This window comes from Dendropsophus ebraccatus, chromosome 9 (assembly GCF_027789765.1).
Source record: "Dendropsophus ebraccatus isolate aDenEbr1 chromosome 9, aDenEbr1.pat, whole genome shotgun sequence".
Taxonomy (NCBI): Eukaryota; Metazoa; Chordata; class Amphibia; order Anura; family Hylidae; genus Dendropsophus; species Dendropsophus ebraccatus.
This window is the reverse complement of record NC_091462.1, coordinates 10676277-10699672: the sequence shown is the minus strand read 5'-3', so window position 1 is coordinate 10699672 and position 23396 is coordinate 10676277. Positions and strand designations below refer to the sequence as shown.

The window sequence follows — 23396 nt, the reverse complement described above, 5'->3', positions numbered from 1 at the left end:
TCCAGTGAAAGAAAAATAATCTGCAGAGACGGATCACAGCTACACGACGGAATAGCAGTAAGGACGCGTCTGCGGCACAGGAGCCATACGCCCAACCACAGAGCGTACATAGAGCTCCAATCCCCCGAGCATGTCTATACACTGGCAGTGTGACACATAGGGAAACTCTACCCCGTGGAGGCAACCCATAGAGCCACCATTACAGCTCCCTGCAAGGAGTACTGGATGGCAAAGCAATAGAATAGGGGCTATCCAGGAATACTCCCAGAAACAGCGCCTCTATTGTCCTCAGGTGGTGTGTGATATTGCAGCCCGGTTCCACTGACCAGGATGGAGTTGTAATAACACACACAGGACAGATGTGGTGTTGTTATGGGAAGAAAAAGCCAAGTGTTTCTAATCCTAGATATTGCCATGTCTTACACACAGTAGAGGGAATAGCATGCTGACTGGTGAGGGTCCGACCTCTGGGATCATGCCCCTGAATTAATCGAGCATGACCAAAAGGGCATGGCCATCACTCCATTTCTATCCCCTATACACCATGCCCACCATTATTTATAATATTACTCATGTGATTGTTCTTGTGATTAGTGGGGGCCCCAAAGATGGGCCCCTCACTTGTGTATAGTGAATAATATAGGAGGTGGGCATACCCCTTTAATGTTGTCTTTGGGTAGCTTCACACGTAATGTATCCGCAGCGGATTTCTCGCTGCTAATTCGCAAGAAAATCCGCTGTGGATACTTGCCCATTCACTTCAATGGGCTGAGAATTAGCAGCGAGAAATCTGCTGCGGATTCGTTATGTGTGAATCTAGCCTTACAGTAGGAATGTCCTTTGTTGCCCATAGCAACCAATCACTGCTCAGCTTTTAAATATTCATGAGCTCTGGTAAAGTGAAAGCTGAGCTATGGGCAACAGAGGACACTGCGCCCTAAATCTCCTCTGTAGGGATTTAGTTATTAAAGGGAAACGCTTAGTAAGTTAGAAGTATCTAATCTGCTGACATCTTCCTATAGTGCACGGGAACAGCAATGGGGATGAAACAAAGTTTCTTACCTTCATCCTTGGCGCCGTTTCCATTACATAGGTTTAATCTATATGCAAATATGTGGCCTCCAGTGCACTGATCCACCCCTAATGAATATCAGCCGAGCAGATTGGCTGGGCTGGATTGGTGCACTAATGGTGCTAGTCCCGCCCCCAGTGCACCAAAACAACATATTTGCATATTGATTAAACTGGAAACAGCTCAGAGGATGAAGGTAAGAAACTCCCCTTCATCCTCAGCACCCTGTGCACTATAAGGATGGATGGATACTTCTAACCTGCTGATAGGATGTATGTAGTAGTGAGAGATGTCTAACCTGCAGCCCTCCAGTTGTGGCAAAACTACAATTCCCATCATGCCTTGCTTTGGCTTTCCAGGCATGATGAGATTTGTAGTTTAATAGTTGCCAACATTCCCAGTTGTGGCAGTGCTGTCTGCCTGGGTTTGTCCTTGCAAGCCCCGTCCCCTGTGCTGGCCTAAGCGCTTTTAACTATAAGCCTCTCCCCTCCCAGCTCCAGGGCCCAGCAGGGATGTCACTCGTGCATCCGGGCTAGGGGAGCCTGAAGAAGAAGAAGACAGTATGATGGGGGGTCACCTAGCTCTCCCAGCATCTTGTAGTCAGTATGATGGGGGTCATCCAGCTTTCCCAGCATCTTGTAATCAGCATGATGGGGGTCACCCAGCTTTCCCAGCATCTTGTAGTCAGTATGATGGGGGGTCACCCAGCTTTCCCAGCATCTTGTAGTCAGTATGATGGGGGTCACCCAGCTTTCCCAGCATCTTGTAGTCAGTATGATGGGGGGGGGAGGGTCACCCAGCTTTCCCAGCATCTTGTAGTCAGTATGATGGGGGTCACCCAGCTTTCCCAGCATCTTGTCAGTATGATGGGGGTCACCCAGCTTTCCCAGCATCTTGTAGTCAGTATGATGGGGGTCACCCAGCTTTCCCAGCATCTTGTAATCAGTATGATTGGGGGGGGGGGGGGGGTGTCACCCAGCTTTCCCAGCATCTTGTACTCATGTGTTTTTTCCTAACTGTTAGGTGCTTACAATGAAGTCAATATAAGGAGAAGACTGATGACAAGCCACACCCCCTTAGACCATTTTTCCAGAGTGGACAGGCTGCAGGTTAGACACCCATGTCTAGTGCATTGCAAACGGCAAGCCGAAGCTTTGTATGTGACTAGAGTATAAGGCAGTGTTCAGACTGATGGATTTGATGTAACACTATGGACACACCTATAACATGGCTTTCTGTGCTGGTTGCAGGGGGCCGCCACACTTGGGGGTCCCGGATCTTCCTGACATGAAACATTGCTGTTATTTTGCCCCCCGTTCCTTCACCCCCGCAGGCAGGGATACGATTAGTGCTGCGTTGTACATAAGTCCTGGGCTTAGACGTGTCCCCCCGGTGCTGTTATGAAGTAATTATGGACGCTCCGAGAGAATAAGTGGGTTTAATAAAGAAAAAGAATGTTTCCTTGTCTGCCGTGTGATTTACGGATCCCCCAGAGGAATGGCTACAAGTATCAGACGTGCGGCGCTGCTCCCTTGTGGTCTCCATCTTCCTCCTTGTCCTGCATGACATCTCAGAGGTCACTGGAAGGCGCCCATCATGGCTCCTCTTTACCACTCAGCCACCTTTTATATTATAGAAACACTCACCGGGGATTTCTGGCTCCTGACAGGTAAAATCTTCATCATTGACTTTTGAACTTGGGAGACTTAGGAAATTTTATAAGGTGAAGTCTGGTCCTTAAAGGATTTAGCGGGACACCTTGTAGGGCAGACCACCCTGATCTCTGGGGTCATGTACAGTATCTGTCCTGCTGCCCGGGGGTAAGACGGCTGGAGGCTGGATCAGAAGCCATTCTGAATGCTGATCTCTTATCTTTATGAGTCTCAGGATTTTGCAGTGATGCCCGGTAGTATGCTATCAGTACTATGTATCAGCTGTGTGCAGGGATGGGTCCAGATCTGCAGAGACCCCCCTAGGCAAAACTGTAAAGGTCTGCTCTCATTCCTCCACTATATTGTCCTTATAGTATTATGTAATACCTAATTACTACCCCCATACAGTGCTCAAAGATACCATCACCTAGTGCCAAAGTAATACCACCATACAGTGCTCAAATAATACCAAAACATAGTGCTTAAATAATACCACTATACAGTGCTCGAATAATACCCTCATACTGTGCATAAATAATACCACCATATATTGCTTAAATAATATCCTCATATTGTGCATAAATAATACCACCATATAGTGTCCAAAAATACCACTATACAGTGCCTAAATAATGTCACTATACATTGCTCAAGTAATACACCATACAGTGCCAAGATAGTGCTTCCATACAATACATGAATAATACTACACTGTAATCCACATATAATACTGCCATAAAAAGCCTACATAATGCCACTACACAGCACACATCATACAATACCTAAATATTACCACCACACAGTACCTAAGGTATACCACCATACAGTGCCCTAATAATACCATAACATAGTGCTTAAATAATGCAACCATACAGTGTTCAAGTAATACCCTCATACTGTGCATAAATAATGCACACAGTGCCCACATAGTGCTACCATACAATACACAAATAATACTACAATGTAATTAAAAATAATACTGCCATATAGAACTCACATAATGCCAACACATAGTCCCCTTATAATATCCTCATATCATGCTTAAATAATACTACCACAAATAATAACGTTACAGGGTGCTCAAAAAATCCCATAAGTAATACCACTATACAGTGTTCAAGTAATACTCCCATACAGTGCCTATACAGTACTATACTGCCATATAATACCTAAATAACACCACCACACTGTGTATAAATAATACTACAATGTCCACATTATGCTGATGTATAGTGCTTAAATAATGCCATCATAGAGTGCTGAGATAATGCTGCTATGTAGTCCCTAGATAACACTCCCTTATAACACATAAGTATAGTGCTTAAATAATATTATAAAGTTCTGCCATATAGTGTCTAAATAAGGTGTTTATATACTGCCAAAATAATACTACCAGTTAGTGAGTAAATAATACATATATATAGTGCCTCCGTAATACTGCCATATAGTATCTCTGTAATACTGGCATATTGTGCCCTAATTATAATATTGTATAGTGCCTAAATAATTCTGCCATACTGTGGCTACTATATAGTTATATATACAATTATACTGTTGTAATAATTATGATGCTATATAGGGCCCAGATAATAATGTCAAATAGTGCCTACGTAATACTACCGCATAGTGCCCAAATTGTGCTGCAATACAGTGCATCACTAATGCTACTATATAGTGACCAAATGACACTGCCATATAATGCTGTCTAATTGTATCAGAAAACACGCAACTAATTGCTATACAATACATAAAAAACACTGCTATATGTTGCCACTGCTGTTTAGTTCCCAAGTAATACCACCACAGTGTGCCCATATAATACCACTGCACAGTGTCTATAAATGCTAATGCTATATACATGCTATGCAACATATAACAGTGCCATACATGTGATCGGGATGACGGGATGTGATCGGGATGACGGGATGTTATCGGGATGACGGGATGTGATCGGGATGACGGGATGCTATCGGGATGAGGGTATGTGATCGGGATGAGGGTATGCTATCGGGATGAGGGTATGCGATCGGGATGAGGGTATGCGATCGGGATGAGGGTATGTGATCGGGATGAGGGTATGTGATCGGGATGAGGGTATGTGATCGGGATGAGGGTATGTGATCGGGATGAGGGTATGTGATCGGGATGAGGGTATGTGATCGGGATGAGGGTATGTGATCGGGATGACGGGATGTGATCGGGATGACGGGATGTGATCGGGATGAGGGTATGTGATCGGGATGAGGGTATGTGATCGGGATGACGGGATGTGATCGGGATGAGGGTATGTGATCGGGATGAGGGTATGTGATCGGGATGAGGGTATGTGATCGGGATGAGGGTATGTGATCGGGATGAGGGTATGTGATCGGGATGAGGGTATGTGATCGGGATGACGGGATGTGATCGGGATGACGGGATGTGATCGGGATGAGGGTATGTGATAGGGATGCGATCGGGATGACGGGATGTGATCGGGATGAGGGTATGTGATCGGGATGAGGGGATGTGATCGGGATGAGGGGATGTGATCGGGATGAGGGGATGTGATCGGGATGACAGGATGTGATCGGGATGACGGGGTGTGATAGGGATGACGGGATGTGATAGGGATGCGATCGGGATGACGGGATGCGATCGGGATGACGGGATGCGATCGGGATGACGGGATGCAATCGGGATGACGGGATGCAATCGGGATGACGGGATGCAATCGGGATGACGGGATGCAATCGGGATGACAGGATGTGATCGGGATGACAGGATGTGATCGGGATGACAGGGTGCGATCGGGATGACGGGATGCGATCGGGATGTGATCGGGATGATAAATGACACTGAACCTGGCGAGAGGGTGTCTGTCAGTCTATAGTCAAGACTCCTGTCCTGATCCAATACTTCTCACAGCTGAGGGTTTGCTACAATGTGCCAAGCTGAGCAATCCTAATTGTTCTGTCTTGTCATCACCTCAGATCCCCGGCCTAATGCCCCAGTGATGCTTCCAGGAGAGAAGGCCTATAGTCTTTATAAGGGAAGGGGAACCTGCTGCTATACAGCTGCTGCAAAACTACAACTCCCAGCATGCCCTGACAGTCTTCTGGAGAGCAGCGGGTTTAGACTATTGCTTTAGATAAGTGTTCTCCAACATGCGGCTTACTGGCTGCTGCAAAATTACAACTTCCAGCACACCTGACGGGTGTATATAGAAACAATGATGCAAGATGTCCTTATAATGGAGGGGGCTGCGGCTAGGACCCCCCAGGAGCTCTCATATTGGTTACCTTGCTGCAGGATCTTCCCGAAATACTTGTTGTGACTGGTGCAATTCCACCTCCTAGACCTGAACTGGTACTGACATTCTCGCACCGCCATCTTGGCCCCCTTCACCACCTCGCTCACGATCTCTGGTTCGGTCTGGCACAGCTCGGCCTGTTTGCCGGCCAGGCGCTTGGTTTTCCTGCAGATGCTGTTGGGGTCCATCACCAAGGGGCTGCCAACTGCCCTGCCAAATTAGTAAAAAAAAGAGAGAGAGGAGAAAATAAGTGGAGGAGAGTGGCCTGTGCTGTACATCTGGGCGCCAACGCCGTCGCCGCTACCACACAAAGCCCCGCTTGTTACAGTCATATGACTCAATGTTCTTTACAATGTTATTCTATGGAGGTCCTTGCCAAGGGACCTACGATCTCTGCGGCCAGAGAAACAGCACCCCCTGCGGTCCGCTTCCCTCCTCGCCCTGAGACACCGCCCCGCCTGTCCTGTGCAGAAGGGAAAAGCACAACAAAGCAGACAGTGCCTCGTATTATTTGTAGGCTGTGAAATAATATTAGTCAAATATAGAAAGATAAAGCAATATTTTCTCTGTCTCGGCACCGAAGAGGAGTCCAGCTATTGTTCCGTTTATGTGACCGCAGGAGGATGGAATTGATGAGGGAAGGGATTGGGTTCACATTCGACATGAAAAATTCCCTAATGTGGTGTCAGGAAGGGAAGCGGGAGCAGCAGCGCATCGGGGAATCACTCACCGTGCAATTCCAGAACATTCCTGTACACCTATAACTCGTCAGACTATGATTTCATTGCCCGGATACATTGGTAGCAAAAAGGATACTGGAAATTTCATGGTTGCTCCAATGCAGACCTATGTGTCTCCATGACAACAGACTACAAACAGGTCCTGTGCAGTCTGATCCAGCAGTCATAGAAACATAGAAGATTGTAGGCAGAAAAAGCCCCCCTGCTCCATCTAGTCTGCCCTCTTAGTATTTCCTTTCTTATTATCTTAGGATAGATATATGTTTATCTCAGGCAGGTTTAAATTCAGTTATTGTAGATTTACTAACTACATCTGCTGGAAGTTTGTTCCAAGCATCTACTACTCCAGTACAGTAATATTTTCAGTCATGTGTTACTCTGTTCCCTCTTTCCCTTCAATAACCATGTATACTGTAGGTTATCAATTCAAGGGATTGGTAGTAGAGTAACACATGACCAGAAGTGCTGACTACACAAGATTTGTTTGTAGTCTATTACCATGGAAACACATAATTCAACAGGAAATTTTAGTGGTCAGAGTAGGAGTAGAGTAACATATGGATATAAGATCTGATTACACAGAGTTTTTACTATCCTTCCATTAAAACACAAGGTCTAATAAGTAGCATATGACCACAGGATCTGACTACACTGGGTTTATAGTCTGTAGTCTGTTCCCATGGAAACACATCTGCAAAGAACCTGTATACAAAAAATGGTAGAACATTTCTAATCAGGACTTTTTACAAAGTTGATTTATTTTTATATGTAGGGGCATTATGGCAAAATTACAACTCCCTGCATGCCAATGGTGGTTCAGGAATGCTGAGAGTAGTAGTTTAGCAACATTTAAATGCTGTAGGTTGGAGGTCCCCATATACCTTAGACTTAAGTCGGCCGAACCCGACGCTTGATGTTGGTGGGGACTGGGGTTGGGCATGTTGGAAAATCATCACCCAACCCGTTTGTTCCAGGAGAGATAAGCCATAGCAAGAGCTTACCCCTGCCCAGAGAGAACACAGGAACACTCAGCTGTGTTAAACAATCCTGCGTATGGAAAGGACGGGCAGCAGCGGGAGACATAACTGAAAGTGTATGAAGACCTTTAGGCCATAAAATGGAGGCAGAAGTCTTTATACCTTTACCTATTAGGATTTGTAACAAGGATGTCTGTGCATGACAGTTCAATTAAAGTGATGCTTGTTATATTAAAGGGGTACTCTAGATGGAAGGGCTTTTTTCACTATGATCGTTATAGGGATGGACTAAAGCAACAACGTCCACATACCTCCCCAGTTCCAGTGCTGGGTACCCCTTTAAGAACTGGCACTGCTGGGCTCGGACCAGCCTTATTACAGACTCCATTAAGAAAGGTTCGAAGACCTCTGGAGCCATGATTTGTATTGTTCCTAATGCATCTATGACAAAGAATGAACCAACTTTGCAAACAATCTTGATTAAAAATCTCTACCATTTTGTGTATACAGCTCCTATACTGAACTGTGCATTGCCATGGTAACAGACTACACTTGTGTAGTCTGATCCTGTGGTCATGTGTTACTCTGCACTCTGTGCTTCCTCTTCTTGATAACCTATAGATTATAGAAAAGAGAAGTATATGGGGTAACACACGACCACAGGATCAAACTACATAAGGTTTGTCGTCTGTTACCATGGAGACACAAAGATCTGCATAGGAGCTGTATACACAAAGTTGCTTCACCCCCTGAAGAACATTCCAGTCATCATCCCCTGATATTACCTAATAATCAGAAACATTGGATCAGCTGTGTATGGACTGAGCATAATGCTGCGTTTACACAGACAGATTTATCTGACAGATTTTGGAAGCCAAAGCCAGGAATGGATTTGAAAAGAGGATAGATCCCAGTCTTTCCTTTATGACCTGATCCCTGTTTATAGTCTGTTCCTGGTTTGGGCTTCAAAGATCTGTCAGATAAATCTGTCTGTGTTATTAGCCTTATTGTCCCTTTAAGTCCCGGGATTTGGCAGTATTGTTAACCATTTAGCTGCTGCTCTTATCCCCCACAGCTCACATTCCGGCCACATGTTCATGTCTGCAGCTCTGTCATGTCGCTCTCATGTCACCTGTCAATCACAGCCCAAGACTTCTAGCCCCAGGAGATATTTTTCCTCTAAAATCTTCTGTCTTTCCCCACTCTCTTTTCTCGATCTTTTCCCTCTGTGGTTTTGTCTTCTAAAAAATGCAAACAAATTGTCTGCCCCCTGAGGCTGCGGCTGATGACAGATGGCGGCTCATCCACACGGGAGCTAAAGGGTTAAAGAGATCCCCAGCCCATAAAGACTTCTGAGTAACTTTCCAGGACACTAGCAGTGATCTCTAGATATAGACGGGAGAAGTGCACAGCTGTGTGCTTCACTCTCTGGATCTGCACTCAGTCTGTCTTACTGCAGGAGACGGGCTCCATAGATGTGTCTGTGTAGCATGTTAAAACTTTGCAGTGACACTATTGCCTTAAAGCATATATGTGTGTACATGAGAAGAGGCTTTATATCTGGTCCTTATATAATGCATATATTATATTTTCCATCAGATTTCCCCTCTGCAGGCTCCATCAATTTCAGTTATATCTGAGCAAGTAGGTGTAGGGTATGTGCTATAATGTCCCCATACACACAACAAGAATAGATCCTGCTCCCCTATATCTCTATAGCACGCACAGAAGAGGAGATCCTGCTCCCCTATACCCCTAGCGCACACACACAAACACACACACACACAAGAGGAGATCCTGCTCCCTGTATCTCTATAGCACACACAGAAGATGAGATCCTGCTCCCCTATATCTCTATAGCACACACAGAAGAGGAGATCCTGCTCCCCTATATCTCTATAGCACACACAGAAGAGGAGATCCTGCTCCCCTATATCTCTATAGCACACACAGAAGAGGAGATCCTGCTCCCTATATCTCTATAGCACACAGAGAAGAGGAGATCCTGCTCCCTGTATCTCTATAGCACACAGAGAAGAGGAGATCCTGCTCCCCTATATCTCTATAGCACACACAGAATAGAGGATCCAACTCCCTATATCTCTATGGCACACACACAAGAGGAGATCCTGTTCCCCTATATCTCTATAGCACACACAGAAGAGGAGATCCTGTTCCCCTATACTGTAGCTCTATAGCACCTACAGAGGAGGAGATCCTGCCCCCCTATATCGCTATAGCACACACAGAAGAGGAGATCCTGTTCCCCTATATCTCTATAGCACACACAGAAAAGGAGATCCTGTTCCCCTATACTGTAGCTCTATAGCACCTACAGAGGAGGAGATCCTGCCCCCCTATATCGCTATAGCACACACAGAAGAGAGGATCCAACTCCCCTATATCTCTATGGCACATACAGAAGAGCAGATCCTGTTCCCCTATATCTCTATAGCACACACAGAAGAGGAGATCCTGCTCCCCTATATCTCTATAGCACACACAGAAGAGGAGATCCTGCTCCCCTATATCTCTATAAAACACACAGAAGGGAAGATCCTGCTCCCCTATATCTCTATAGCACACACACAAGAGGAGATCCTGCTCCCCTATATCTCTATAGCACACACAGAAGAGGAGATGCTGCTCCCCTATATCTCTATAGCACACACAGAAGAGGAGATGCTGCTCCCCTATATATCTATAGCACACACAGAAGAGGACATCCTGCTCCCTTATATCTATATAGCACACACAGAAGAGGAGATCCTGCTCCTCTATATCTCTATAGCACACACAGAAGAGGAGATCCTGGTCCCCTATATCTCTATAGCACACACAGAAGAGGAGATCCTGGTCCCCTATATCTCTATAGCACACACAGAAGAGGAGATCTTGATCCCCTATATCTCTTTAGCACACACAGAAGAGGAGATCCTGATCCCCTATATCTCTTTAGCACACACAGAAGAGGAGATCCTGCTCCTCTATATCTCTTTAGCACACACAGAAGAGGAGATCCTGCTCCCCTATACCCCTAGCGCACACACACACACAAACACACACACACACAAGAGGAGATCCTGCTCCCCTATATCTCTATAGCACACACAGAAGAGGAGATCCTGCTCCCCTATATCTCTATAGCACACACAGAAGAGGAGATCCTTGTCCCCTATATCTCTATAGCACACACAAGAGGAGATCCTGCTCCCCTATATCTCTATAGCACATACAGAAGAGGAGATCCTGTTCCCCTATATCTCTATAGCACACACAAAAGAAGAGATCCTGCTCCCCTATATCTCTATAGCACACACTGAAGAAGAGATCCTGCTCCCCTATTTCTTTATAGCACACACAGAAGAGGAGATCCTGCTCCCCTATATCTCTATAGCACACACAGAAGAGGAGATCCTGCTTCCCTATATATCTATAGCACACACAGAAGAGGAGATCCTGGTCCCCTATATCTCTATAGCACACACAGAAGAGGAGATCCTGATCCCCTATATCTCTTTAGCACACACAGAAGAGGAGATCCTGCTCCCCTATACCCCTAGCACACACACACACACACACACACGAGGAGATCCTGCTCCCCTATATCTCTATAGCACACACAGAAGAGGAGATCCTGCTCCCCTATATCTCTATAGCACACACAGAAGAGGAGATCCTGCTCCCCTATATCTCTATAGCACACACAGAAGAGGAGATCCTGCTCCCATATATCTCTATAGCACACACAGAAGAGAAGATCCTGCTCCCCTATATCTCTATATAACACACAGAAGAGGAGATCCTGCTCCCCTATATCTCTATAGCACACACAGAAGAGGAGATCCTGCTCCCATATATCTCTATAGCACACACAGAAGAGGAGATCCTGCTCCCCTATACCTCTATAGCCCTGGATAAGCTGGGTAATCCCTACACGGGGCAGTGAGTGTGATCTATTGAGGGGAAGCATTTTTGGATGACTGTAAGGGGTTAATGTTGGGAAAGATAAATCAGATTTAGAAAAAGTAACTGGACATAATTGCAGCAATTCTACTGTCTACTGCAGGCACCATCTTCTCTCCTGGGACCACCTGCAAGTACCTAATCCCACCTGCAGGGCTGACTGCCGCCAGGAACCGCTGGATGGATGAGGTATCAGGGTGCAAAGATTAAGTGACAACATCTGTGTTATTGTCTGGGGAGCGCACAGCGGCATCTGTGTACAGTGTATGAAGACTGCCCGAGAGATCATCATCCAGCGAGACACCATCAAAGTGTCAGCTACACCCTGAGATTACATATACAATACATAGAAGTGGAGTCACTGCATATAGGCTGGGTTCACACTACGTATATTTCAGTCAGTATTGTGGTCCTCATATAGCAACCAAAACCAGGAGTGGATTAAAAACACAGAAAGGATCTGTTCACACAATGTTGTAATTGAGTGGATGGCCGCCATTTAATGGCAAATATTTGCTGTTAAAAACAACGGCTGTTATATTGAAATAATGGCCGTTATTTACTGTTATATGGCGGCCATCCACTCAATTTCACCATTGTGTGAACAGAGCCTTTCTGTGGTTTCAATCCACTCCTGGTTTTGGTTGCAATATGAGGACCACAATACTGACTGAAATATACGTAGTGCAAACCCAGCATATACTGTATATTAGTGATCCTGCGTTACATCCTATATTATACCCCAGAGCTGCACTCACTATTCTGCTGGTGAGGTCACTGTGTACATACATTACATTACTGATCCTAAGTTACATCCTATATTATACCCCAGAGCTGCACTCACTATTCTGCTGGTGGAGTCACTGTGTACATACATTACATTACTGATCCCATGTTATACCCCAGAGCTGCACTCACTATTCTGCTGGTCGGGTCACTGTGTACTTACATTACATTACTGATCCTGAGTTACATCCTGTATTATACCCCAGAGCTGCACTCACTATTCTGCTGGTGGGGGTCACTGTGTACTTACATTACATTACTGATCCTGTACTGATCCTAAGTTGCATCCTATATTATACCCCAGAGCTGAACTCACTATTCTGCTGGTGAGGTCACTGTGTACATATATTACATTACTGATCCTGTACTGATCCTAAGTTACATCCTATATTATACCCCAGAGCTGCACTCACTATTCTGCTGGTGGAGTCACTGTGTACATACATTACATTACTGATCCCATATTATACCCCAGAGCTGCACTCACTATTCTGCTGGTCGGGTCACTGTGTACTTACATTACATTACTGATCCTGTACTGATCCTAAGTTGCATCCTATATTATACCCCAGAGCTGAACTCACTATTCTGCTGGTGGAGTCACTGTGTACATACATTACATTACTGATCCTGAGTTACATCCTGTAATTCTTTTTATTAGAAAAATATAAAAATTAACAAACAAGGCATATCTGGCCATAACTTAAACATAACAGTAAATTACATAAACAAATAATAATAATAATAAACCATTATAATAGTATAAAGCAAAAATGAAATCTTTAACCTTTTGCCACCAAGCCAGCCCAGCATTCCTACTTAACAACAAAATATAAAATAAATAAATAAAATAAAATAAATAAATAAAAATGTCTTCAATCCAGGCAAAATAAGCCATAAAACTTAAACTACAAAGCCATCCTCGGCTGTAATCATAACTAAAGAGAAGCCGCCCTGGCTAAAAAAAAAAAAAACTCCCAAACCTGGGTTATAGTAAATTAACAAAACCTAAACACACACATCCTTAATACAACCACCTTTAGACCAACACACGACCACCTGATACTACAAACAATAACTATACATGAACTGAAAATGAAAGCCATCCAGGCGTAACCAAAAGAAAGCATATAACATATCAGTATAAGAATAAAATACTAACTAAGGCCCCCTTCACACGTCCGGAAAAACCATCCGGATTTCCTATCAGGAAATCCGGACGGATTTCCGGACCCATAGACTTTAATTGGTCACGGACACCCTTCCGGATTTTTCCGGAAGGGTGTCCGTTCCGGAAAATATATCCGGAAAAAATAGGACATGTCCTATTTTTGTCCGGAATTCCGTTCCGTACGCCCCCATAGAAGGCTATGGGGGCGCCGGAATCACGGGCACTTTCCTGATGTACATCAGGAAAGTGCCCGTGATTCTGGATGGTTGACAGCCCGCCGGCACCCCCGCTGCCCGAACGCCGCGCCGCCACCACCCAAGGGATCCCTGCACCCGGACATCAGCTGCCGCCGCCCGGTGACCCCGCAGCGCCGCATCGCATCACCCCGCCGCCCGATGACCCCGCGCCGTATCGCATCACGCCGCCGCCCGCTGACCCCGCATCGCATCACCCCGCCGCCCGCTGACCCCGCATCGCATTACCCTGCCACGCCGCATCGCCCCGCCGCCGTATCGCATCACCCCGCCGCTGCCGCCCGATGACCCCGCCGCCGCATGACATCACCCCGCCGATGACCCCGCCGCATCGCATCATCCCGCCGCCGACGCCCGATGACCGCGTCGCATCGCATCACCCCGCCGCCACCCCGACCTCTGTTCCCCTCCCTCTCCGAGTCCGCAGCAGCTTGCACCCGCCCGCCCGGGACTCCCACCAGCTGCCGCCGCTGTTCTTCCGCCGCCGACAGGTGAGATACACAGCCCTCTCCCCCCCAATACTAAAACTCCCAACATGTCCTGCTAACAGGCCATGATGGGAGTTGTACTTCTGCAGCCTGTGGCCATCCAGGTTGCAGGAGTACAACTCTCATCATGTCCCTGTTGACAGGTCATGATGGGAGTTGTACTTCTGCAGCCTGTGGCCATCTAGGTTGCAGAAGTACAACTCTCATCATGCCCCTGTTGGAAACACTTTTTTTTTACTCATCAGGAAATCCTGAAGGTTTTTCCTGATGATTTCCTGATGGTAAAAACGGATTACTGTCAGGAAATCCTGATACTATCCTGATGACATTTGAGGTCTCCTGATCAGGATTTCCTGACAGTAAAAACTGACACGGACGTGTGAATGGGGCCTTACTGGTTATTCCAGTACAACACTCGAGCCCGGCTGCCCTGAAAAACTAAAAAGGTACCTAAACACCAGTAACAGCGAAACAAAACACACAACAATTCTAGCTATTACCCACGTGCCCCTCCACCTTCCCGTAGACCCCAGTGTGAGCTCAGTTCATGGAGTCAAAGTTCAGTCCATTTTTGGTGTCAGCTCCATTCAGCCCACACCTTCCCACAGACCCCGCCCCCAATATCCCCCCTCCCAACCTATTCTGTATCCCCTCATATATACAATATATACAATGACTATAATGTCCATAAAGTTCATATGGCTTATTCAGCCATAACCCTGCCAACACTTATAACATATATTAACATAAACATAGCACACCATAATAACATAACACAACAATATTATACAATATTATAATAAGGCCCAAGTTCGGTAGCCTGTAAGCCCTTTATACCTACTGCTGACCAGAAAAACAAAACAAAAATCTAAAGTGGCATGCACCAGCCCTCCACCGGGATCGGAGGATGGCAGACCGGGCACTAGAAATTTATAAACTATCCCTTACTATCTTACCCTGCTCTCCCCCTATCTCTAACCCTAAGTTTAAACTGACCCTACGCGCTTTCCCTACTACTGTCCCTATCTACTCTCTCCCTAACCAGAATTATGGTCCCTCACCCAGTGGGCTCAGTACCTAGGGCACAGCGAAAGAAAAACCTCTCCACAGGAGAGAAGCCCTACTGGTACCCAGCCTGCCATACTCCAAAGACCTGATCTTCCCAAGGTCACCAGTGATGTTCCTACAGACCTCCACCTCGGAGAGGACTCTACGCTGTGTAGATACTAGACACCTTGCGTTCCACGTGTGGTACCTAACCACTAAGCTGACTAGAAATAACGTGCATCGATCTCAGCCACCCAGGTTCCTGAATGCCCCATAAGCCCACTCCGGATAGGTGAAGCTGACTAACTGACTCCAACCTATGGAGGCGCCCACCCTGGTGTAAACCCCTATATTGAAGGGACAATGAAGCAGGAAATGATCCATGCTTTCCAGCATATTCCCACACTCCTCTCGGGGACACCCCCGATCATCGGAGCTCCTGCACTTCAAGTTATCCCTTACATATAGCTTCCCCTGGAAACAGCGCCAGGCCAAATCCCAAAGCTTCTGAGGGATCCGTTTCGAGTTTAAAAGACTAAGCCCAACCTCTAGATCCTGGCCTGGGCAATCCCTGAGTGCCAAAGGCTTCTGGAAATGGGTCAACAGAACCCTTTGGTCAAGGAATTTCCTCGACTGAGTCCTGATCTCCCACATTCCCAGACCCCATCGGCGTATCATCTTCAGAGTCGGGGTAGCGTAAGCCGGAAGATACCCATGGGGTGTACGAAGGTCCTTCACTTGCCCTCCTGTCTCCCATTCCTGGAAGAAAGGCCGAAACCATTCCCTGCAGGAGAGTACCCACGGAGGAGCCCTCTCTTTCCAGAGGTTTGCGATGTTAGCTTTCAAGAAGGTGTTCACTAAGAACACCACATGGTTCACCATAGACAAACCCCCAAGTCTCCTCGTGCGGTACGTAACCTCTCTCTTGACCAGGTTCAGCCTATTCCCCCATAACAGCTGGAAGAACAGGCTGTAGATCCTAGTATAGGAAGCCTCTGGCAAGATACATACACTGCCCAGGTAGATGAACAAAGGGAGCAAGTAGAATTTGATCAGGTGTACCCTTTCCCTTAAGGTTAAGGACCAACCCTTCCACTGTTCCACCTTCTGAGCGGCATTCTGGAGCCTACCATCCCAGTTTTTAGTGGGGTAATCACCCTGGCCGAATGTAATGCCTAAGATTTTTGCCGAGTCTTGGGGCCCTGGAAGGGTGCCCGGGAGATCAAACTCGGGATCTCCCCCTACCAGCCAGAGACTTTCACACTTACCCCGGTTGATGCTGGACCCAGATGCCTATGAGTAGCGGTCCACCTCTGACATCACCATATCGACCTCCTCTCTCTCGAGGACACAAAGACAGTGACATCAGTGTACGCTACCACTCTCAGGGTGGCTTCTGGCTCCTCCAGGCTCATCCCGACCCCTGCCAATGGTCCACAACCAACCCTCCCAAGGAAAGGGTCGATCGCGAACACATACAACAGTGGGCTCAAAGGACAGCCCTGGCGAACACCAGACCCAACCTCAAAAGAGCAGCAAGACCAATCGTTCACCAGCGGGAAACTCTCTGCCCCTGCATACAAGATCTTAAGCCAATTGACAAAAGGCCATATCTCAGAAGGACGGACCAGAGGTACTCATGGTTCACCCGATCAAATGCTTTGGCCTGATCCAGTGACACCAAGTACCCCTTCCAAAGACCCGCACTACTCCGCTCCACTGCCTCCCTGACACCAAGGACAGCACTTAAGGTGCTTCGGCCTGGAACAGAGCAGTGCTGAGCCTCCGAAAGGAGCCGGGGTGCAAACTTCACCAGACGATTAAACATTATCTTGGCCAGAATCTTCCTGTCCGCATTGAGAAGAGCTATGGGCCTCCAATTCTCAATACGGCTCGAATCTTTACCTTTTGACAGAAGAATCAGGGCTGACCTCCTCACTGACCTCGGCAGAGTGCCCGAGGAAAGAAACTCATTGAAGACCTCGGTCAAGAGGGGAACCAAGAGGTCCCTGAAGGTCTTATACCACTCAGATGTTAAGCCATCTGGACCTGGCGACTTCTTCAGGGCAAGCCCTTCAATCGCCAGTCTAACTTCCTCTTCCCTGATCTCTTCTGCCAAAACATCAAGAGAGGGGTCTACCCCTGGCTCAGGAACGGTTTCAGCCAGGAAACCCAACATCACATCCCGATCTAGATCCTTCCTCCCCAAGAGGTGTGAGTAAAAGGATCTGACGACCTCCAGGATCCCTGATCTGGACCGGTTCAGAGATCCCGTACTATCAACCAGTCCAGTCACGATCTTACTATTCACTGACATCTTACAGTTTCTGTAGGGGTCGGGCGAGCGGTACCTCCCGAAATCCCTCTCAAAAACTAAAGATGCGTGCCTATCATACTGACACCTCATGAGCAAGGCTTTCACTCTGGAGATCTCCTCTCTACTACCTCCAGTCGAGACGAGATGCTCGAGTTTCCTCCTCAGGCTCTGATACACACGATACCTATTCAGGGATCTGAGGCTCGAGAGCTGGCGGAAGAACCTCGCAACCCGCTTCTTTAATATCTCCCACCACTCTGACTTACTACTACATAGGCCCAGTAGAGGTACCTGACTCAAAGGATTGTCTTACCTCTGCTTCTTCCAGGAGGGACGAATTCAGCCTCCAGTAGCCTCTACCCATCCGGGGGGTCTCTGAAACATTCAGGGAAAACAAAATTAAACAGTGATCGGAGAACTCCACCTCAACCACGGACACTGCGGAAGAGACGGCTTCCTCCTTTAAATAAAACCTGTCTAATCTAGACCTGCAGCTACCTCGATGATAGGTGAAACCCGCGTGGCCTGAGGGGGTCCGGATGTGGGCATCCTCTAGGCGAGCATCCCTAACTATACTAATCAGGGCCATGCTATCATAAGCCAGCTTGTCTTTGGCGCCTCTCCTGTCCTGAGACCTCGTGAAAGTGTTGAAGTCTCCACCAAAGATCACCTGCCGACTCATAAAAAGAAAGGGCTTAATCCTCATAAAAAGGCTTTTACGGTCCCACTTAGTTTGTGGGGCATAGATGTTAATGAGCCGGAGCTCTTGCCCCTTCATGAGGACATCCAAGATCAGGCACCTCCCCATTTCCAACGCAATAACCCGTCTGCATTCTAGAGGAGCGGTAAAAAGGACCGCCACCCCACTATACGGCCCAGTGTGAAGGTCCATGCCTCCACTCTCTCTTGGCTTTTATTAGAGAGGCTAGATCTCTCAACCTGGTTTCCTGCAAAAACAAAATGTCGGCGTTAATACGACCGAGAAAATCAAAGGCTGCAAATCTAGCCGTATCAGACTTAATGCTGGCACAGTTAATGGATGCCAGCGTTAATGGGGTGAGTGCCCCCATCATGGATGATAGAGTTGGACGGCCTTAAACCCCTACTTACTTGTTTTCTTTCCTTTTTTCTTTCCACCCCCTTCAACATCAGAGGAAGACCCCTTAGATGGTTCCTTAGACCGTTTTAGAGAGGTGGACATATCCATCTCTTGATCTTCACTTCCTCCACCTGACCCCCCGAGGAAACTACCTCTGGGGGAGCAGGCTCGGCACCTCCTGGAGGTTCCTCTGCCCTAGACACCAGTCCCTCAACCTCCCCCTCTATAAATGGAGAGGTTCCTTCACTGAGGGACTGATATCTGTTAGATAGATCGATCAGAGGGGGTCAGTCGGAGCTTCCTTTGACATCTGGCCTTTAATAATTTTTTGGGAAGACGAAGAAGTCGCCTTAGATTTTTTAGGCATCTTCTTAACATTCTTCCTTCTGCTGCGCTTACGTTTTTCCTCTTGCCATCTCCCTCCATCCTCATCCAGACTTTCATACTGGGAAGAACCTGAGGAGATGACTATAGCCTCGCTCTCTTCTTTGCGCAGTCTCCCCATCTCTTCATCTAGTTCAGTGTCCCCCAAAGCCTCAGCCTGACCATCTGAGCCAACGCCAGGAGCAGGACCCTGGACTACCCCGACCATCTTGGAACTTCCAAGGTCCCTGCTCCTTCTGCAATTTCCTCTCGCCTAAGCTGAGTGGGGCTCTTACGCTTTTCCTTGTCAGTTCTCTTCCTTGGCTCTGGTGCTCCCTCTCCTCCGCTGAGGCAACCTCAGGGCTCTCCCCAGCTCGGGTGGCTGCAGCATAAGAGAAAGAATGGGGACACCTACTAAATGGGTGACCAAGGTCACCACACAAGTGGCACCTAATCCGGCCACAGGATGCAGCAAGATGACCCTCCGCACCGCACAGAGCACACATCAGCTTAGAGCAGTTTGCGCTAAAGTGGGTGGGATCACCGCACCTGTGGCACAGCTTCGGTTGCCCCTGGTAAAAGACCTGGATTCTGTCGCGACCAAGGAAAGCGGCTGATGGTATGTACGCAACATTATTGCCTGAACGTTTTAGACGGACTGAGAACGTCCAGGCCCCAGACCAGATGTCATGCTGATCTAAGTTCTTCCGGGGAACGTCCATCACTTCCCCGTACCTGCCCAACCAAGTCATGATGTCATAACAAGAAAGTGATTTGTTACGTGTCAAAACGGTCACTTTCTTTACCATGCTCTGGCGAGATATCGCTTTAACAACGAAATCTCGCCATCCGGGCTCGTCCTTCACCAGCTCATAATTAGACCAAAAAAGTTCAAGCCCCTCTGGTCTTACAAAGCTGATGTCGAACTCGAAGGCAAAGATGTCACTGGCCTTGAACCTCATCTGGAAGAGAAGCTCCACCATCTTCCCTCTCTGTGGGCACGCATCACTGCCTCTCCATACCAGACGGGCCACGTTCCTACGGCCCACCTCCTGCCCGGGTGTTGGAAGCGACCAGACCACTTCCCCATTGTTCTCTCGGAAGGCTCCAAGTCCATGTCTTTCTATGTAGAAGGACAAGTCGACCTCCCTCCCCTCTACCTGGAGCGTTCTATATCCTTTCCTAAGTGCCTCCAGAAGGCGTTGTTGCAAGTGACCCTCCCCAGGGGGTGGAAGTGAAGATCTCCCTGGACCTCCGGCTGCCGCAACATTAGCGTAACTCCTAACGGCAGCCGGAGGGGCAGCGGGACCCGGCCCTGACTGACTAGTAACCACATTACCAGAATATACCCCAGCAATATCTGCCCTGAGAATTGCCACTTCTCCAGTGGCACCTGAAGGGTTAACTTCACCACCCCTAGCATTCAAACCACTCACATCCCCATCATGCACACCACTACTACTCCCATCAATAACACCACTCCCTCCCCCAGTCTGCACAACATTCATACTACTACTACTCCCCCCATCCGTCACCTCCATACACTCAGTAGCTGGGCTGGCTTTATGGATCAGTGTGGCAGGTTTTATCACTGTTTTATTGATCTTTGTCCCAGTCTCTTTAGTTGCAGATGCCATGACAGGTGACGCACATGGCCCCGCATCACCATGAACTCTCCCGCTGGAACCCATTATAGGCTTCAATGTTTTTGACCTGGGAGAGTTGCTTACTGCGTTCCCACAAGATGCGCCTTCCCGCTGCGACCCCGCAGAGCCCACAGCAGGAGACACGGCAACCGGAACTGCTGTCACTCCAGGTGGATGTGACATACTGGAACCTTCCGCACCAGTCTCTGATGCCTGGGCACCCCCCACAGAGGAGCGTCCTGCAGCACCCGGGACTCCCGCGTGGCCCTGAACCTTCCTGTCCGCCCCTTCTATGGCTGCCCCCACTACTGACACAAGCAGGAGCGGCTTTCTCCGCCATCTTGCCATCTCTCTCACCTCCTTGCTGGCCCCATTCCACATCAGAAATGGGGACTGGCAGTGTAGAGGAGTCACCAGCCGCCCGGACTGACTTCTCAGCCGCCCCGGACTGCTGGAATGGAGTGAACACAAGACTCACACTTTCTTGTTTTTTTGCTGCTTTTCTTTTTACCGGAACATCATCACCGAGATCTTCTCCAAATGTGAAGGTCTCCATCTTCAGGGGGGACTCCTGCCTGATTATGGCCTGTAGTAGTCCTCCATCTGACAGACCATCATCATCATCATCATCATCAGTGTCTGGCAGGGCCACCTGCGCTGCTATAATACTGTAGCTCTCCTGCATGCTTTGGGGGGTACTTTGGGTGACATCAGAGGGGTCTTCATTCACCACACAGTCCTCCTCCTTACACTCCACCAAGTCCTCAGTTTTAACAGCCTCCTCAGCCTCCATTTCTTCCTCCTCTCCACTACTACTCTCCCCATCTCCTGCAGCATCACCCCCATCATCCGCTCTGCTGCTAGGAGATTTCATAGTGGCAAAGCGATCCTCATTGTGTAATTTCTCCCTGAACAGGTCGCTCCCCTCCAGGATGGTCGCCCTCCTCTCCTCTATCCCCTCCATGATGGCCACCCTCCTCTCCTCTATCCCCTCCAGGATGGTCGCCCTCCTCTCCTCTATCCCCTCCATGATGGCCGCCCTCCTCTCCTCTCTCCCCTCCATGATGGCCGCCTTCCTCTCCTCTATCCCCTCCAGGATGGCCGCCCTCCTCTCCTCTATCCCCTTTACCTGGGCACTCAGGGACTTGATCCTAGGAAAGAACTCGGGCTTCTTCCTCTTGGGAGCCGTATTCGCCTGGTACCTGAGAAAGCGCAGATCTTCTCTTGCTGCCTTCAGCTCCTTCCCAAGCTGTTCGTATTCCGCAAACTTAGCAGTGATGCGGGAGCAGTATGTGCTGGCAGACTCCTTGGGGCCTCGCTCACCCCACATCTCCACTGGCTGACTCCTGGACACTGCTGGAGTTTTCTTAGCTGCAGCTTTCTTTCCTCCATCACTGGAAGCCATTGCCTGGGGGCCAGGGGCCACATTGCTGCGGACCCTTCCAGATCTCCTCAGTCCACAGGCTGGAGCGCTGGCCGGTAGCTTCTCCTCTCCACCCCCCGCCGGCCTGGTTCGGGAGATGGAGGCCCGGGATTCCCGGGGATCCATGCTGAAAGCCTCTCCCAGGAGCCTGCCACACTCCTGGGAAAGGCAGGTGGAAAATCAGCCTCTCTCTCTGGAGCTCAGGAGCACAGACACACAACCTAGACACACTGAGAGTGACCACACCCGTCTATCCTCCAGTCTACTCCAGAGCTGCACTCACTATTCTGCTGGTGGGGTCACTGTGTACATACATTACATTACTGATCCTGAGTTATATCCTGTATTATACTCAGAGCTGCACTCACTATTCTGCTGGTGGGGTCACTGTGTACATACATACATTACTGATCCTGAGTTACATCCTGTTTTATACCCCAGAGCTGCACTCACTATTCTGCTGGTGGGGTCACTGTGTACATACATTACATTACTGATCCTGAGTTACATCCTTTATTATACTCCAGAGCTGCAAACAATTCTGTAATATTTACCAGAACTTTCCCATTATTCTTTGTTCTTCTGATTGGTTTTCTGTCCCGTGGATCCTGGGACCTCAGTGATGATATACAACGCTTCCAATGTTCTCACAGGATGTGGTGGCTATTTTTTACATTTCTACCATGAACCTTCCAGCAGATGGCGCTGTGACATCTTCCTCGCTTTCCCTGTATATATTACACACAGCTGACTGGGAACAACCATCATCTTGTGCTGCACTCTGGGTTGTATTTCCATCCTGGGGGAGCCATGCTGATAGTGGTTGGGGTCACATCCTCTATGGTGGAGCCCAGTGCACAGCTCGGTCACGTCTTTCCCTATGTGATAACTGATTAGCTGTGTGCTAGGATTCGTCCTAAAATACAAGATGATTCCAGATTTTTTCCTCTATTGGTGTTGAAGAGATATCATCCACTAATACAGTGATTTGCTCCCTCATGTGTGGTGGAGGATGAGCTCTTCCCTGTCCCGTATAGCAGAGACGTATTCTCCTCTGTGTCTCCTGTAGGAGCTGATCCCGGCCTCTTCATGTTACCATCCAG

General features: G+C 48.0%; 1 protein-coding gene across 2 annotated transcripts in view; it reads right to left on the bottom strand.

Annotated features, from left to right (window-relative positions):
- WNT6 (Wnt family member 6) overlaps positions 1-23396 on the bottom strand; it is a 71698-nt gene that overhangs the window by 10824 nt on the left and 37478 nt on the right. Inside the window, exon 2 of one of the 2 annotated variants that reach the window (XM_069982515.1) lies at positions 6006-6226. In XM_069982515.1, the coding sequence (XP_069838616.1) occupies positions 6006-6226 (221 nt within the window). The remainder of the gene's footprint in view (positions 1-6005; positions 6227-23396) is intronic. The other variant, XM_069982516.1, reaches the window with a different exon arrangement.